Source organism: Jaculus jaculus, chromosome 9 (genome assembly GCF_020740685.1).
Source record: "Jaculus jaculus isolate mJacJac1 chromosome 9, mJacJac1.mat.Y.cur, whole genome shotgun sequence".
Taxonomy (NCBI): Eukaryota; Metazoa; Chordata; class Mammalia; order Rodentia; family Dipodidae; genus Jaculus; species Jaculus jaculus.
In genome coordinates this window covers 115501882-115520871 of record NC_059110.1, presented here as the reverse complement: position 1 = coordinate 115520871, position 18990 = coordinate 115501882, and the positions used below count along the sequence as shown (strand labels likewise).

Genomic DNA, 18990 nt, shown 5'->3' with positions numbered 1-18990 from the left:
AGGTGGGCAGTGAGCTATATGGATAATATGAGCATAGGTTCTGAGGCACAACCTTCAAGATCCAATTCTGCTTTTCCACTCACTGGGAGCCTAGGATAAGACACTATCTCAGAGTCTCTTTCCTCTTATACTATAAACCTATCTCCACAGGTTGTTCTGAGGAGGAAATGGGATAATCCAAGGAAGGAATCTGGCTCAGTGTTTTGCACACAATTAGGTCTCCCAAGATGATACTGACACAGCAGACCCCCATACGTGATATGGAACAATACGTACAATGTATTACACCAAGGAGAAAAGGCTGACTGGGTGTGGTGACAAAAACCCGTAATTTCAGCTCTTGGGAAGCCAAGGCAGCTTAATGAGTTTAAGGATGGCCTGAGCTGTACAATGAGACCTTGTCTCAAAAAAAATAAGAAAATGAAAGCCTGCTAAAAAAGCATGTGACAGTGCAGCAGTAAGACAGTGCAGGAGCAGCAGGGTCCAAGGAAACAGGACACCACAGATCCTACCCAGCACCAGAAAGTGGCCGGAGAGGGAAGGGACGGGGATGCCCAAAGTGGCACTAGGGAGGAGCAGAGGCTCGGGGGGAGGAGCAAACTCCTCTGCTGCATAATCCAGGGGAGGTATGGAGCCCCCCAAAGGAAGGGCGTGGCTGGAAGGCTGGAGGTGGCGGACAGTGGATCAGCACCTGCACAGAAGCAGCCCTGGGAGTCGAGACCCTTCTCCGTGGGGATGGCCACCAGGTACTGCAGCAGGAAGCCATTTTCCCTGGTGGCAAACTTGAGCACCTCCTGGCAGTTCTCGTCCAGACTGCCACCCAGCGTCACAGCCTCCTCGGCTGTCTCCAAGTAGGACGCCAGGACTTTGCGGACCAGGTCCCTCCACGCGGCGGCTTCCTCGGTGTTCCTGGCCTGCAGTTTCAGGATGGCCTTGGCTGTGATGATTTTGAAGAAGGCGGGGCCCCCGAGGCTCGTGTCTGGCAGGATGTCTCGGATGGTCTCCACTCCATGGCTATCACTTAGCATCTTCTCATTGTTTCTCACCCGGAAGCATTTCAAAGACTCCAAGGACAGGGAAAAAATATAAGGCACCCAGGTCCGGTCTGCATACAAGTACAAAAGTGACTCTTTAATAGCGTCTGGCTCCGGAAGCTGAGCAGACGTCCAGTCTAATTGCATGCGCTGGGGGTCTGCAGGCTCTGGCAGCAGGGTTGAGTGAGAAGGCTGGGCACCCGGCGGGGCCTGGGGGATGTCCTCAGGCTGGTCAGGGTACTGGATGTTTACCCATTCATCGTCCTGCTGAGGCCGCACCTTCTGCAGGGCCTCCCGCACACGGTCCAGCCAGTCCTCAGCTTCATCTTGGGAGGAGGTGCGTAGTGCCAGCTTTTTGCCAGAGAAGACCAGCTCAAAGCGCCCATCGCTGTGTGCCAGCCCCACAGCCTCACAACGTAGCAGGGAGTAGCTTTCCACACAGGTGCGCTCCTCATCGCTCAGGTAGAGGCGGAGCTCCAGTGGCGACAGCTCACAGAAGAGCTCCTTCCAGATGCCCATGGCCCCCCGTCGTGCCACTGTGCCCAGTTTCACGAGGCCCCGGAATGGGTTGGACAGGCCTGGAGGCACAAAGAGGCACTTTAGACTATGGGCCCGTCCCTTTGCCACCCACCCCAGACCAGTACTGGTGCCAAGAGTCCTACTGTGGGAGAGGAGCAGTGACTGTCACCAGAATGCAGCTGGCCCAGGGCCCTTCAGAACCCATCTGAAAGCTGGACGTATTTTTTGAGCGCCTCATCCATCCTCCCCTCGGCTGTGGACCCCTCCTCCAGCCTTTCACTGAAATGATGAAAGCACTCAGAAGACTCTACCACGTGCCCCCTCACTGCACCAGCCCCCTCCAGCACCTGTGCCCACACACTGACTTCCCTCCTGTCACCAGGGATGGGCCAACTGTATCTGTATGAGGCCAACCTCTTCCCTCACCCACTCAAACTCAAACACAAGAACATCTCCTCAGAAATTCTCCCTCTCTCTCATGTTGCCCTTTTCTTTCTTCTACATTGGATCATCCACAACAGCACACTGTGCTACTATTCATCCTGTTTAAAAATCCCTATCTCATGGCTTAATGGTTAAGTGCTTGCCTGTGAAGCCTAAGGACCCTGGTTCAAGGCTCAGTTCCCCAGGACCCACGTTAACCAGATGCACAAGGGGGCGCACACGTCTGGAGTTCGTTTGCAGTGGTTGGAGGCCCTGGTGCACCCATTCTCTCCCCCCCTCTCTCCCTCTCTTTCTTTCTCTCTCTCTCTCTCTCTCTGTCTCTCTCTCTCTCTCGGCCTCATTCTCTATTGCACTCAAATAAATAAAACAAAAAAATTTTTTAAAATATTAAAAATCCCTATCTCAGGGGCTGGGTGTGGTGGCACAGGCCTTTAATCCCAGCACTCGAGAGGCAGTGGTAAGAGGATCACTGTGAGTTCTAGGTCAGCCTGAGACTACATAGTGAATTCCAGGTCAGCCTGGGCTAGAGTAAAACTCTACCTCGAAAAACCAAAAAATAAAATAAAATTCCTATCTCATACTAGCGAGATGGCTTAGCAGTTAAGGTGTTTGCCTATAATGCCTAAGGACCCAAGTTCAATTCCCCAGCACCCACATAAGCCAGATGTACAAGGTGGTGCATGAGTTTGGAGTTCATTTGCTGTGGCTGGAGGCCCTGACATGCCCATTCTCTCTCTCTCAAATAAATAAAACTTTTTCTTAAAAATCCCTATCTCGACAACTATCTCTAGTTACCACCCTTGTTTCTTGGAATGATGCATCTCTGTCTGGCTTCGCTGCTCCCATTCCTTTTGGATCTTGCTCCCTATAGGCTTTTGTCTCCTCATTCCACTAAAATTGCTCCTGAGAAGGCCACCAATGTCCTCCTTCAGCCTTCATCTCCTCCCTCAAGGCTGCAACACCCACAGCTCAGTTCTGGGTACCTCGTCTCCATGGCCACTAACTGCACAGCTGCTCTTACCTGCTGTCAGGGATTTGTGCCAATGATTTCCCAGTGTTGTCCCCCCCACACACCGGGACCTCACCTATCAGCATAAGATTGATGTATCCATCTGTTCCACGCGTCTATCTCAAGGTGAGATGTCCAAAAGTGAACTCCAGAGTCTCCTGCTGCAAACCTGCTTCTTCTCTAATGTTCCTTATCTCATAAAATGGCAAAATTCATCTTTCTAGTTGCTTGGCTACAAGCACTGGAACTAACCTGATTTTACCAGTGACTACAACCATACTACTCTGAACGCCCCTGATCTCAGAACGACCTACCTGATTTTCTTTTCTTCTTCCCACACCTTACATATAGGCTATCAGAAAATCCTTTGGCTGTGCCTGCAACATAGACCCAAACTCACCCCTTCTCCCTCACAGGGCCCTCCCCTGCTTGGGTTATGACAACAGCCCTCTTAACAAGTCTTTCTATCCCTGTTGTTCTTCAGCATGGAGCCAGGGTGCTGTGTTTACAAGATCAGCCAGATCCCAGCCCTATGCCATCCTCCCTCAAAGCCAAAGCCCAAAGACCTCCACATGGCTCCCAGTTCACTTCACCCCAGCACTCCACATTATCACCCTGCTCCTGTCACTCTGGTCACATGTCAAACATGCTCTCAGCAAAGGGCCTTCTCTCTTTAAAATGCATAGGTCACCTCATAGCTCCCTCCTTCCCATCTCCTCAAATGTCACCTATCTGTAAGGATGGCCCTGGCTACCCTCTAATAAGATTACTCTCCACCTAGGCACTCTGTCATTTTTTTCCCCTCATAGTTTTATCATCACCTGACCATGTTTGACATTTCCTGATGACTTTTTTTTTTTTTTAATTTGGGGCTGGAGGGATGGCTTCGCAGTTAAGGCATTTGCCTACAAAGCCAAAGGACTTTGGTTCAATTCTCCAGGACCCATGTAAGCCAGATGCACAAAGGGGCACATGTATCTGGAATCCATCTGCATTGGCTGGAAGCCAGGGTGCACCCATTCTCTCTCTCTCCCTTTCTCTGTCAAATAAATAAACAAATAAAAATAAAACATTTTAGCTGGGCATGGTGGTGCATGCCTTTAAGTCCAGCGCTCAGGAGGCAGAGGTAGGAGGATCGCCGTGAGTTCGAGGCCACCCTGAGACTCCATAGTGAATTCCAGGTCAGCCTGGGCTAGAGTGAGACCCTACCTCAGGAAAAAAACAAAACAAAACAAAACAAAAAACTGACTCCTTAGACTTCGCCTTAACCACTAAGCCATCTCTCCAGCCCATGGTCAATTTTCTTTTTTTTTTTTTTTCTAAGGTAGGATCTCACTCTAGCTCAGGCTGACCTGGAATTCACTATGTAGCCTCAGGGTGGCCTCGAACTCATAGAGATCCTCCTACCTCTGTCTCCTCCGAGTGCTGGGATTAAAGGTGTGTGCCACCACACCTGGCTCCATGGTGAGTTTTCTTATTTCCTACTACTCCCTCTCCTCCATTAGAATGTAAGTCTCACAGATGTATCCACACTACTTTGCTTCCCGTTATGTCCCTAGCACCTAGGGCAGGGCTTGGACATGACAGACAATGCCTGGCACTGTCACAGAAATAGCTACTGCATGAGTAAGTGGATGGGTAACTAAGTGAGTGCCTCTGTGCCACACACTGCTCCCTGCTTCCTACTCCCAACCACGGGTCCAAAGGACACAGAGTTCTCTCTCCCAGCCTGGAGATATGAAACTAATATGGGGTGCTTCTACACCTCAGGGAACCGAACAGCCTACGCACAAAACAAAGCTTCATTGGCCTGCTTAGAGATCAGAGCCAGGCCTGGCTGAGAGACAAACCCAAGAGAAGCCAAAGTGGAGACCTATACTCTAGCCACATTCCCCAGGCCAGGGCTCCACAAACCTGGCAGAATTCTCTGCTGGGTCCTTGATATTAGAAAATGAGAAGAGCCAGGCGTGGTGACGCACATCTTGAATCCCAGCACTCAGGAGGCAGAGGTAGGAGGATCACCGTGAGTTTGAGGTCACCAAGACTACACAGTGAATTCCAGATCAGCCTGGACTACAGCAAGATCTAAAAAAAAAACTTAAAAAAAAAACATAACCACAAAAAAGAGACAAATCTTGATGGCTACAGAAAAGTTAGGCTAGGGTTATTTAATATTTTCTGAATTTTTTTTGTAAGTTTTTCAAGGTATGGTCTCACTGTAGCTTAGGCTGACCTGGAATTCACTATGTAGTCTCAGGATGGCCTGGAACTCACAGTGATCCTCCTACCTCTGCCTGCTCAGTGCTGGGATTAAAGGCGTGTGCCACCACGCCGGCTTATTTTCTGAAATTTGACAAAATGTGGAGATCAAGCTGGCCTCACTATAAACGGCATGCAGAGGACAGAAACAGACAGGAGGATTGATAAATCCCCCCAGTGGTATTCACTGAACCATCCAAAATAAAGACCTTTGGAAGGAGCCATTAGAACACCGAGCCTTCAAAGGAAAGGAAGGTTTCCTCTGAGTCAAAGAGGGAACTGTGAAGTCTCTGCAATCCTGTCTTTAGTTTTTCCAAGGTAGGGTCTTACTCTATCCCAGATTGACCTGGAATTTAGAATGTAGTCTCAGGGTCACCTGGGACTCATGGAGATGCTCCTGCCTGTCTCCCAAGTGCTTTGATAAAAGGCTTGTACCACCATGCCTGGTTTTAAGATATTTATTTTTATTTATTTATTAGAGAGAGAAAGAGAGAACAGGCATGCCAGGGCCTCTAGCCACTGCAAAAGAATACCAGATGCATGTGCCACCTTCTGCATCTATCTGGTTTATGTGGGACCTGGAGAGTCGAACCTGGATCCTTAGGCTTTGTAGGCAAGTGCTTTAACCGCTAAGCCATTTCTCCAGCCTTTTTTTTTTTTTTTTTCGAGGTAGGGTCTCACTCTAACCCAGGCTGCCCTGAAATTCACTATGTAGTCTCATGGCCTCGAACTCATGGTGATCTGCCTCCCAAGTGCTGGGATTAAAGGCACGTGCCACCACACCCGGCTCTCCAGCCCTTTTTTTTCTTTTTAATATTTTACTTATTTATTGGAGAGAGAGAGAAAGAGGCAAATATATAGACAGAATAGGCAGAGTGGGCACGCCAGGGCCTCCAGCCACTGCAAACAAACTCCAGATGCATGTGCCACCTTGTGCTTCTGGCTTACATACTGGGGAATCAAACATAGGTCCTTAGGCTTCCTGGGCAAGTGCTAAGCCATCCCTTCAGCCCTGGATTTTTTTTTTTTTTTTTGATAGTTTTAGGGATTGAATTAGGGCTTCACTTATTTGGCAAGTGCTCTTACACTAGGTTATATTCCCAGAATCTTGGGTTTTTTTTTTTTTTGCCTTTTTGAGACAAGGTCGCACTCAATTGCCCAGGTTGCCTTGAACTCATCCTGGGACTAGACAGGCATTAAACTTGAGATATAGTCTCAACTCAGCCTTCCAAATAGCCTACATTATAAATCTGCATTCTGTACCACCAGCCAAGCTTTGTGATCCTAAATTTTATAACATTTCAGAGAGAGTATTTCCATTTGAACACATGAAATAAGCCAGGAGTGGTGGCTTATGCCTGTAATCCCAACAATCCAGAGGCTGAGGCCCAAGGATGGCTGTTCCAGGCCAGCCTGAGCTATATACTGAGCACCAGATTAGCCAGGTGTGATGGCTTATATTAACAGTCAAATTGACTAGACCCAGAGTCAACTGTGAGAGATTAAGTAGATGAGGCTGGCTTTTGTGTCAGTTTGTGAGGGATTATCTTGATTAGGTCAACAAGGTGGAAAGATCTGCTTTTGCTGTTGGTAGGGGTCCTGGACTGTGTCCAAGGAGAGAGCTGGCTGAGCAGCAGCATTCATAGCTCTACTTCCTCACTGTGGTCTGAATGACCAACTGTTTCAAACTCCTGACTTCATGCCTTGTATGCCATAATGGGCAGAACTGTATGCTGAAATAAACCCTTCCTCCCTTAAACTGGTTTTGGTCCGAGCAACAAGCTACACAGCCAGACCCTGCTTCAAAACAGAAACCAAACAACACTAAAAGAAACAGAGTATTTTTTTTTCCCCTAAGCAGGTAATTTTTTGTTTTGTTTTGCTTTGTTTTTTGTTTTGTTTTTGAGGTAGGGTTTCACTCTAGCCCAGGCTGACCTGGAATTCAGTCTGTATTCTCAGGGTGGCCTCGAACTCATGGCAATCCTCCTACCTCTGCCTCCCAACTGCTAGGATAAAAGGTGTGCGCTACCATGCCTGGCTCTTAGCAAGTAATTTTTGTTGCTCTTATTTTTTGTTTTGTGGAGAAAAAAAATCTCACCTGTAGCCCAAGTGGCAGTCTCCTGGGTGTTGGCATTACTTTTTGTTTTTATTTTATTTATTTATATATTTGAGAGAGAGAAAAAATGAATATGGGTATGACCTGGAGTTCACTATGTAGTCTCAGGGTGGCCTTGAACTCATAGCCATTCTCCTACCTCTGCCTACCAAATGTTGTGATTAAAGGTGTGAGCCACCACAACTGGCTTGTTTTTTTTTTTAATTATTTTTTCATTTTTTATATTTTATTTATTTATTTATTGGAGAGAGAGAGAGAGAGAGAGAGAGAGAGAGAGAGAGAGAGAGAGGCAGGTATACAGAGAGAATGGGCATGCTAGGACCTCTAGCCACTGCAAACGAACTCCAGATGCATGTGTCACCATGTGCACCTGGCTTATGTGGTAAATGGGTAATCAAACCTGAGTCCTTAGGCATTGCAGGTGAGTGTCTTGAGGTAGGGTCTCACTCTAGTCCAGGCTGATCTGGAATTTACCATGTAGTCTCAGGGTGGTCTCAAACTCAGGGTGATCCTCCTACCTCTGCCTCCTCCTGAGTGCTAGGATTAAAGGCATGCGCCACCATGCCCAGTCCAGTTGGCAGTTTTGAACGTTGTCTTTTTTTTTAAAGATTTATTTATATATTTATTAGAGACGGTGGGGGGGGGGGAGAATGGACATGCCAGGGGCCCCAGCCACTGCAAACAACTCCAGATGCATGCGCCCCATGTGCATTTGGAGAATCAAACCTGGCTCCTTAGGCTTCACAGGCATGCGCCTTAACCACTAAACCATCTCTCCTGCCCTGAACATTATTTTAATATGATGTTATAACAAAATGTAGCACATTTCTCAGAACTCTCTCCTCCATTCCTAGGCATGACTACACCTTACTGTTAAGATTCTGGGGCTAGATTTTATTCTGGGAGAACACACCAACTGCTGGCAAACAGAGTTTATAAGCTGCTCTCTAAAAGACACTCTCCCTGCAGATGGGACCCTGCAGAGGCACCTACCCATCTGCCTTCGGTGCACCACACGGAAATTCTTATGCTCCTGCACCACCTCCGGAGTAGCTCTGGCTTTCCTGCTATCTGGTGAAGGCTCACAAGCTTTGTCTAATGCCCCCAAGGAGCTGCTCTTTCTTGGTCCTTGAGAAAAATGCCTGAGGAGAGCAGGCCTTTGGGAAGAAGCTGCCGCACACTCTGAAGTTTTCTCAGGGGCGCGCTCCTGGGGGGGCCTGTAGAAGTCATCTTCGCAAATCCAGCTCTTGCCTTTCTGTTAAGAAAAAAACAAAGATGAGGCTGTCTGCTTTTAAGTGTTTAAAAAAATATTTTGCTATGGTTCATATATAGGAATGTTAGCCCATTTTAAAAATGGGTGTGATGCAAGGTGGTACATGTGTCTGGAGTTGATTTGCAGTGACTAGAGACCCTGGCACACCCATTCTCTCTCTCTCTCTCTCAAATAAATAAATTAATTAAATATTTTTTAAAGAAAATGGGTGTAGCCGGGAGTGGTGGCACACGCCTTTAATCCCAGCACTTGGGAGGCAGAGGTAGGAGGATCACCGTGAGTTTGAGGCCACCCTGAGACTACATAGTGAATTCCAGGTCAGCCTGGGCTAGAGTGAGACCCTACCTCAAAAAAAAAAAAAAAAAAAAAGGGTGTGATGGACTACTTTTGAGACCCTACCTCGAAAAACCAAAGGGAAAAAAGAAATGGGTGTGAGGGCTGGAGGGAGAGCTTAGAGGTTAAGGGGTTTGCCTGCAAAGCCAATGGACCCTGGTTCAATTCCCCAGGATCCACGTTAGCCAGATGCACAAGGGGGTGCACATCTGGTGTTTGTTTGCAGTGGCTGGAGGCCCTGGCACACCCTTTCTTTCTCCCTTTCTCCCTCTCTCTCCTTCTTTCTCTCTGTCAAATAAGTAAGTAAAAATAAAATATTTAAAAATGGGTGTGAGGGGGCTCTTACAAAGCCTGCTGACCCAGGTCTGATTGCTCAGCACCCATGTAAAGCCAGATTCAGGAGGCTCATGTGTCTATGTGTCTGGAGTGCATTTGCAGTGACAAGAGGCCCTGGCATGAACTACACACACACACACACACACACACACACACACACAAATGGGGCTGGAGAGATGGCTTAGAGGTTAAGGCGCTTGCCTAAGAAGCCTAAGGTCCCAGGTTCAATTCTCCAGGTCCCACATAAGCCAGATGCACAAAATGGCACATGCATCTGGAGTTCATTTGCAATGGCTAGAGGCCTTGGCGTGCCCATTCTCTCTCTCTCTTCCTCCTCTCCCTTTCTATCTCAAACAAAAATTTAAAAAAAAAATAGTAAAAAAATAAATAAAATAAAAATGGATGTATAAGTCAGTGGCTTTGGTATATTTAGAATTCAGCAATGACTGAAGTTTAGTGTATTTTCATCACCTCAAAAGAAACTCACAGCTGGAGAGATGGGCAGTAGTTAAAGGTATTTGCTTGCAAAGCCTGCAAGCCTGAGTTTAATTTCCCAGTACCCACATAAAGCCAGATGCACAAAGTGGCACATGCATTTGGAGTTCATTTGCAGCAGCAAGAGGCCATGGTATGTCCATTCTTTCTCTTTTGCTTTGTTTCTCTCCAAGCAAATAAGTAAATAAATAAATAAATTTTTTAAAAAAACTCGGGCTGGAGAGGTGGCTTAGCGGTTAAGCACTTGTCTGTGAAGCCTAAGGACCCCGGTTCGAAGCTCGGTTCCCCAGGTCCCACGTTAGCCAGATGCACAAGGGGGCACACGCGTCTGGAGTTCGTTTGCAGAGGCTGGAAGCCCTGGCTCGCCCATTCTCTCTCTCTCCCTCTATCTGTCTTTCTCTCTGTGTCTGTTGCTCTCAAATAAATAAATTAATTAATTAAAAAATAAAAAAAGTAACTCACTATCCCCTGGTGGTTACACCCTTCACCCTTTTTTTTTTTTTTTTTTTTTTTTTTTGTTTTTTTGAGGTAGGGTCTCACTCTGGCTCAGGCTGACCTGGAATTACTATGGAGTCTCAGGGAGGCCTCGAACTCTCGGCGATCCTCCTACCTCTGCCTCCCGAGTGCTGGGATTAAAGGCGTGCACCACCACGCCCGGCTCAATACCCATTTTTAACACCCACTCTAGCTTTAGGCAACTACTCATTTACTTCCTGTCTCTATAGATTTGCATGTTCTGGTCATTTCAGATTAAAAAAGAAATCATATAATATGCGATCTTCTATGGCTAATTTTGTTCTCTGCAAATGATGCTCACAAGGTCATTCCTGTGGTACACACGCATGGACAGTCATGCCTTCTTACTGTTAAATAATCATGTGTGTGCACATTTATCTCTTTATCAGCTGACAGACATTTGGGTGTTGTCTACTTTTTCAAAAAATATTTTATTTTATTAGAGAAAAGGAGAGAAAATGTGGGCCGCCAGAGCCTATACTCACTGCAAGTAAACTCCAGAAGCATGTACCAACATGTGCATCTGGTTTAACATGGGTTCTGGGGAGTCAAACCTGGGTCCTGATGCTTTGCAGACAAACGCCTTAACCACTAAGTCATCTCACCAGCCCGTGTTGTCCACTTTGTTTTAAATCATTTTTTAATTTACTTATTAGAAACAGTGGGACAGAAGGAGAGAGAGAAAAAATGGGCACACCAGGGCCTCTAGCCACTGCAAACAAACTCCAGATTCATGTGCCACCATGAGCATCTGGCTAACATGTGACTGGAGAACTGAACCTGGGTCCTTGGGCTTCACAGGCAAGCATCTTAACCACTAAGCCATCTCTCCAGCCCCTGTGTTGCCCACTTTTTAATCTATTATGACTAAAGGTGTAAAAACATTTGCATACAAGTTTTACTTATTGTTTTCATGTTTTAATTTTTTTTTTTTTTTGAGGTAGGGTCTCACTCTAGCCTAGGCTGACCTGGGATTCACTCTGTAGTCTCACGGTGGCCTTGAACTCACAGCAATCCTCCTACCTCTGCCTCCTGAGTGCTGGGATTAAAGGTGTGTGTCACCACACCTGGCTTAAATTTTATTCATTTTTATCTGCATATGTGCCCAGCATGTGTGGAGGTCAGAGGACCTCCTTCAAAGTGCTGCACTCCACCTTTGAGACAGGGTCTCTTGCCACAGCAAAATAACTGTCAGAATGAAAACTGTCAGTCTAGCTGGCCTGTGGCCTCCATAGTCTCCTTGGTGTACTAGGATCACAGTGCCACTCTTTGCATCTGGCTTTATGCAGGTGCTGGGGAACTGAACCTTGGCGGGCAAGCTTTACAAGTCAGTCCCTTTAACTTCTGAGCTATCTCCCCATCACCTATTTATTATTATTATTTATTTTTTTTTTTGAGACAAGGTCTCCCAATTTGGCCTCAAACTCCCTATGTAGCTAAGGATAATCTTGAACTCCCGACCCCCAGCCCAACCTCCCAAGTGCTAGGATTACAGGTATGTGCCACCACATCCATAATCATGTAAAAGTTTTTTTTTTTTTTTAGTATTTTATTTTTACTTATTTGAAAGATATATATATATATATATATATATATAAATAGGCAGGTAGAGAGAGAGAATGGGCATGCCAGGACCACCAGCCACTGCAAACGAACTCCAGATGCCTGCTCCCCCTATGCTTCTGGCTTACTTGGGTCCAGGGGAGTCAAACCTGGGTCCTTTGCCTTTGCAGGCAAGCGCCTTAACCACTAAGTCATCTCTCCAGCCCCATGTAAAAGGTTGCTTTTTTTTTTTTTGGTTTGTCGAGGTAGGGTCTCACTCTGGCCTAGACTGACCTGGAATTCACTATGGAGTCTCAGGGTGGCCTCGAACTCACGGTGATCCTCCTACCTCTGCCTCCCAAGTGCTGGGATTAAAGGCATGCACCACCACCCCTGGCTTCCCATGTAAAAGATTTTTTTGTTTTTTTTTTTAAATTGACTTTGTTCTTTTCTTTTTTTTTTTAATTTTTTTTTATTTTTTTATTTTTTTTATTTATTTATTTGAGAGCGACAGACACAGAGAGAAAGACAGATAGAGGGAGAGAGAGAATGGGCGCGCCAGGGCTTCCAGCCTCTGCAAACGAACTCCAGATGCGTGCGCCCCCTTGTGCATCTGGCTAACGTGGGACCTGGGGAACCGAGCCTCGAACCGGGGTCCTTAGGCTTCACAGGCAAGCGCTTAACCGCTAAGCCATTTCTCCAGCCCTTTTTTAAAATTTTTATTTATTTATTTGAGAGCGACAGACACAGAGAGAAAGACAGATAGAGGGAGAGAGAGAGAATGGGCGTGCCAGGGCTTCCAGCCTCTGCAAACGAACTCCAGATGCGTGCGCCCCCTTGTGCATCTGGCTAACGTGGGACCTGGGGAACCGAGCCTCAAACCGGGGTCCTTAGGCTTCACAGGCAAGTGCTTAACCGCTAAGCCATCTCTCCAGCCCCCATGAAAAAGTTTTTATGTGGACTAATAGTTTCCTTTTCTTAGGCATACACCTAGAAGTAGAGTTGCTGGGTCACATGACTTACTGCTTGAGAACTATTTTCCAAAGTGGCCATACTATTTTATAGTCCCACCAGCAATGTTTAAGGGATCCAGTTTCATGAACCTTCCATCCTTTGTTTTCATGTCATTCCGATTCTAGCTACGCTGATTTGTGTGAAATGCTACCTCACTGTGGTTTTGATTATTTGCATCCCTCTAATGTCCTCAGACCTCCATGTGTGGGTTATGGCTTGTGCATGTACACGCGTGCACACACACACATGCATGCACACACGTGCTGGGTGTAGTGGCGCACACCTTTAATCTCAGCACTTTGGAAGCAGAGGTAGGTGGATCACAATAAGTTCAAGGCTACCCTGAGACTACACAGTGAATTCCTGGTCAGCCTGAGCTAGAGTGAAACCCTACCTTGGGAAAAAAAAAAAACATACACACACATACACCATGCATACCCACACATACAGACATATATAACATACATTTTGCTTGTTTTAAGCCATCCACAGTTTATGGCATTTTGTTTTGGCTGTACTAGAAGCTAACACAAATCACAAGAGATCTTTGCATATTCTGGGCAGTAAATCCTCATTGACTATTTGATTTGCCAATAATTACGCCCATTCTACATGTTATGTTCTGTCTCTCCTCCCTCTCTTCCACTCCTTTCCCTTTCACTACTTTTCTTTGTTCTTTCTTGTATTCTATCTTTTTTGTTCTTTTTGATACAAGGTCTGCAGCAAAGTCTGTTCTGAACTCATCACAAAGCCCAGGCTAACCTCAATCTTGCAAAAAGTCTCCTGTCTCAGACTCCTAGTGCTGGGGTGATAGAATGAAGCACCATGTGCAGCTTCTCACTCTCTCTCTCTCTCACTCTCTCTCTCTTTCTTAATATTTTATTATTTATTTGAGAGAGAGAAAGACAAGGGGAGAGAGAGAATGGGCACACCAGGGCCTTTAGCCACTGCAAACGAACTCCAGACGCGTGCATCACCTTGTGCATCTGGTTTACAGGGTCCTGGGGAATTGAACTGAGGTCCTTTGGCTTTGCAGACGAACTGCTAAGCCATCTCTCAAGCCCTTTTCAGTCTTTAACGATGCACTCTGAAATATAAAGGTTTTATTTTATTTTTATTTTTTGAGGTAAAGTAATGCTCTCTAGCCCAGGCTGACCTGGAATTCATTATGTAATCTAGGGTGGCCTCGAACTCATAGCAATCCTCCTACCTCTGCCTCCTGAGTGCTGAGATTAAAGACGTACATCACCATGCTGGCTTTTTTTATATTTTTAAAAATATTTTATTTATTTGGGAAGGATAGAGACCAACAGAGGCAGACAAAGACAGAATGAGTATGGGCACATCAGAGCCTCCTGTCACTGCAAATGAGCTCCAGACACATGCACCACTTGTGCATCTGGATTTATACGGATGCTGGGGAATCAAATCCTGGCCATCAGGCTTTACAAGCAGGCATCTTTGACCACTGAGCCATCTCTCCAGCCCCAGATCCCCTTTTATCTGTGCTCCTGGTGTTTTATCTAAACCACTGCTGAAGCCAATGTCAAAAAGCTTTACTCCCACGTTTCTGCTAAGAGCTTTCTAATTTCAGCTTACATTTCTATCTGTGACCCATTTTAGTCAGCTTTTGTGTAAGATGTAAGGAAGGGGTGCAATTTTATTCTCTGGCAGGTGGATATCCAGTCATTCTGGCATGTTAGGCTTTTCTGAGCTGTACAGGGTTTGAGATGAGGCAGGTGTGGCACATGGTACTTGGTCCTCACAGGCTGCTTCCAAACCCACTCTCCACAGCTGAGCAAACCCCGAGACCCTGCAGGCAGGAACTGCCCTTCCTGATGTGCTCTCTGAGCCTGAAGTCCCTCACTGGCAGAGGAAGTTGGGGAGTTCTGGGGTCAGTGGGTTTGTGGAAGTGAACCCCAGTTGTTCCTTTTTCATTATTGTTAGCTCTCCCTGCCTTTCTGTGCCTGAATATGGATGAGCAGAGGCAAGGAACTGGCCGGCTGCTCTAAGTGGCTGTCTACACAGGAAATGAGTCACACAAGGGGTGCAGCCAGCGCCACTACTGTAGTGGCACCAGCCTCACTCTGACATTGCTATTTCCAAGCCCTCAACTGAGACTGCCCTGCCAGCTGATGTAGACAGAGAAGAAGGTCCAGGCCTGGGGCTGCCTCAGAAAGGTTGGTTTGGACAGTTTAATCCACTCAAATGTTACAAGACTCCTGAAGCCAAGAAAACCTTCAGATCTGGCCTCCAGGGTCTCTCCACAGGACTCTGGGAACTGGCAGGTCCTTCCTTCTTCCGGGGCCAGCACGATGTGTCAATTAGGGTGGCTGCTAGGGAGCATGTAAAACTGGATTCTGAACATGGCTTGACAAACAACAAGACCTGGGTGATTCTCTGAGAATACTGGGCAGGAGCAGCAGCTCCCAGATGCCACGACACCATCCTGGTGACCTCACAAACACCTGCCATCTGCAAGCCCTGCTCATGGCCCTGACAGGAGAGATCACCTTCCCTTAGAAGTCAGGCAGGGGTTTCCTGTCACCTCCTGCCGGAAGCCTCCTTACACAACCCCAGCCTACACCCTCTCATCTCCCAGCTGGGCCAAGGACTCTCCATTGGGCTCCCATGATATTCTCTGCTCATTCCATCCTCGCATATATAAGGCTGTTTGGAATAATCATTTTTTCTTGGTATTTACAGCAAAAATGTATGTCACAGAATCATAAAAGATGAAGGAATAAATCTCTAATATCTAAATATCTTTAACGTAAAAAAAAGGTGGATGGAAGGAACAGAAGAGTGACAAATGTGAATTCATGACTACAGGTCATAGGAGAGGGAGACAACTAGGACATTTTCACGGCCAGCTGACCACAGAGCAGCTGCGAGGACATGATTCTCTACTCATTTATTTGAAACGGAGGGAGGGGAAGGGGGAAGGAAGATGAGAAAGAGAGAGGAGAGAGAAAAAGAACGTGAATGAATAAGAGAATGGGTACACCAGGGCCTCCTGCCTCTACAACACCAGACACATGCATCACTTTGTGCATCAGGCTTTAGGGACTCAAACCCAGGCCAGCAGGCTTTGTAAGCAAGCGCCTTTAACCACTGAGCCAAGGAGATGATTCTCTAGAGAAAGCCTTTGGTTCTCCAACAAGGGAACACAGTGGGAAGCAGGTTCCTTAGAGAGAGCGCTGAGGGCATCTGCAGCCCCTGGGTGGGGAAGAGAGTGATCATGGCACTGGCACCTCCTCACCACTGTTTCCCTTTGCTCTCTCCTCTTTCGGTCATCCTCCTATGTCTGCTTGCTCAGGGCACCGCATGTATGTGAGCAGCTTGCTATTCCTTTAAGTGTGGAGAGACCACTTCCTGCCTGGGATCTATACCAGAGCAGCACCTGCTACCAGGGATCAAAGACAGGAATGCTAGAGTTACTAGGTGTCAGGACACTGTTAACACACAAGGGCTGACTTTCAGAGGGGTGTGGGTAAGAAATGTAACACTCTGCTCTTGGGGTTGCTTTCCATCAAAATTGCCTTCATTATACAACACAAGTGGGCTGCCTGAGTGCAGCAAGAGACCTTAGGCAGGTAATCAGCTGGGCAGTGACTAGGCCCAGCTTGTCAACCCCAGGGGCTGCAAGCTCTTGGTGCCTTCCTGCCCAGCACTTAGCACAGGGTAATTATGATGAGGATTGTGGTCTGTCGAATCTGGTGTGTGTTCCCAGAGCACAGCTATTGTCTGTCACTGTATCACTGGCATCCATCATGGAGCATGGCTCATAGTAAATGCTTTGCATTGACTGAATTACACATGAAACACTTTAAAAAAAAAAAAAAGAGCTGAATTGTTCTTACAGCAGTAAAACTTTTGATGTTGACCAGAAAATCGTAAGCCAGATGGACAAAGTAGTGCATGTACTGGGAGTTGAGTTTGTATGCAGTGGCTGGAGGCCCTGGCATACCCATTCTTTCTCCATCTGCCTCTTTCTCTCTCTCCCTCTCACGCAGATAAATATATTAAAAAAAAAAAAAGAAGAAAGTATGTGACTAATTGACAGAAGCACAGACAGATGAGGTGCACAGGGCAGACATGTCACCACCCAGCATAGTACAAAGGCAAGGAGCCCACCAGGCCACAGTGGGGTGGGTGCAGTGACTATACGCTGAGCAAATCCGCAGTTCTGTGAGACAGACACACAGAGAGGCAGCTGTGCAGCCTTCAGCTATTCCACAGAGACCCTCGGGCTCTCAGTCTTCCCTGAGGTCAGTAAGGAGGCAATCTTCCCTGTCAGACCCACGTGACCACCCTATCTACTCAGTGGTGCACTTTCCCAAGTAAACCTACAAGTTGGCATCTCGAGTGTCTCTTGAGAGCTCAAGAACTATTAGTAGGGAGCTGGGGAGATGGCTCAGTGAGTAAGAACACTTACTGCACAAGCATGAGGACCTGAGTCTGATGCCCAGAACTTACATAAAAAAGCTGGATGTGGGGCTGGAGAGATGGCTTAGCAGTTCAGACAGCTATCTATAAAGCCAAAGGAACCAGGTTAGAGTCCCCAGGATCCACGTAAGCCAGAGGTACAAAGGGGCACATGTGTCTGGAGTTCATTTGCAGTGGAGAAGTCCCTGGCATGCCCATTCTCTGTCTCCCTCTTCTTCTCTCAAATAAATAAATAAAAATAAAAAATAATTAAAAAAAAAAGCTGGATGTGGCTTTGCATACCTGTAACCCCAAAAATGAGTGGAATGGAGAGAAAAGGGTCACTGGGGCTTGCTAGGTCAGATAGTCTCATCAAAAACAGATCCAGGTTTAGTGAGAACCCTTCTCAGGGAAGTAAGGCAGAAGGGTAATAGAGGAAGGTACCCAGCATCCTCTTCTGGCCTCCTCCACATCTGTGGACAAGAGAAACATGTACATCTGCACACACACATGCACAACACACACACACATACTGATGGTGTCTATTCTCTCAGGAACAGAGTTAGGGGCTAACACAAATGTGAAGAGGCATGGTCCTTTGTATTCTGAACTAATATTCCAACGAGACAGGCAGGGAAAAAAAAAAAAACAGTAAGACAGATATGTTGGCACACACTTGTCATGTCAGCACTCAGGAGGCTGAGACAAGAGGATCATGAGTTTAAGGTCACCTTGGGCTACATAGCAAGTTCTAGACCAGGTGGGGCTACATGACACCCTATTCATAGCCTTTAAATTCTGATAAAAGTTGTCTTCCAGAAGTCAATCTGAAGCCTTCTTCAGAAAAGGAGAGTCTGGATCACAGTCACACAAGGACAGGACCTTGACAGTCACATGCAGTGAATGGAGCTAGGTCAATTAGATGTCCATATGGAAAAATATAAGTTTTGGCAGAAAGAATGTCAGAGCCAAAGGAAGGGTGGGACTCCTTACAACGTGCTCCTCCAGACACAAAATGGCCTGGATATCCCTGACCTCACAGTGCCCGACACTACCTACACAGACCCTCATAATAGGAGGAAAAGATCATCACATCAAAATAAAAGACAGACTGATTGAGAAGGGGAAGGGATATGATGGAGAGTGGAGTTTCGAAGGGGAAAGTGGGGGGAGGGAGGGAATTACCATGGAATATTGTTTATAATTATGAAAGTTGTCAATAAAAAAATAAGTAAATAAAAAAGAAGAAAAATATAAGCTTTGACTCCTATCTCACACCAAACAAAATTTAATCCCAGCCGGGCATGGTGTCACATGCCTTTAGTCCCAGCAGTCAGTCGGGAGGCAGAGGTAGGATGATCACCATATCACCATGAATTCAAGGCCACCCTAAGACTACAGAGTGAATTCCAAATCAGCTTGGGCTACAGTGAGACCCTACCTCAAAAAATAAACAAACAAACAAACAAAAAAACCAGAAAGAAAAAAATAAAAACCACATACAATCAAATTAAGAATGGGATCAGATGGGCATGGTGGTGCACACTTTTAATCCCAGCACTCTGGGAGGCAGAGGTAGGAGGATCACTGTGAGTTTGAGACCACCATGAGATTGACTACATAGTGAATTCCAGATCAGCCTAGACTACAGTGAAGCTCTACCTTGGGAAAA

The 18990-nt window shown here is 46.5% G+C and overlaps 1 protein-coding gene across 2 annotated transcripts in view; it reads right to left on the bottom strand.

The window, feature by feature from the left end:
• Positions 1–18990, bottom strand: part of Plekhm1 (pleckstrin homology and RUN domain containing M1) — a 60909-nt gene that overhangs the window by 13099 nt on the left and 28820 nt on the right. For both annotated transcript variants that reach the window (XM_045159821.1, XM_045159822.1), the window contains exons 6-7: positions 8375–8636; positions 692–1612 (exon numbers count right to left, since the gene is read on the bottom strand). In XM_045159821.1, the coding sequence (XP_045015756.1) occupies positions 692–1612; positions 8375–8636 (1183 nt within the window). The remainder of the gene's footprint in view (positions 1–691; positions 1613–8374; positions 8637–18990) is intronic.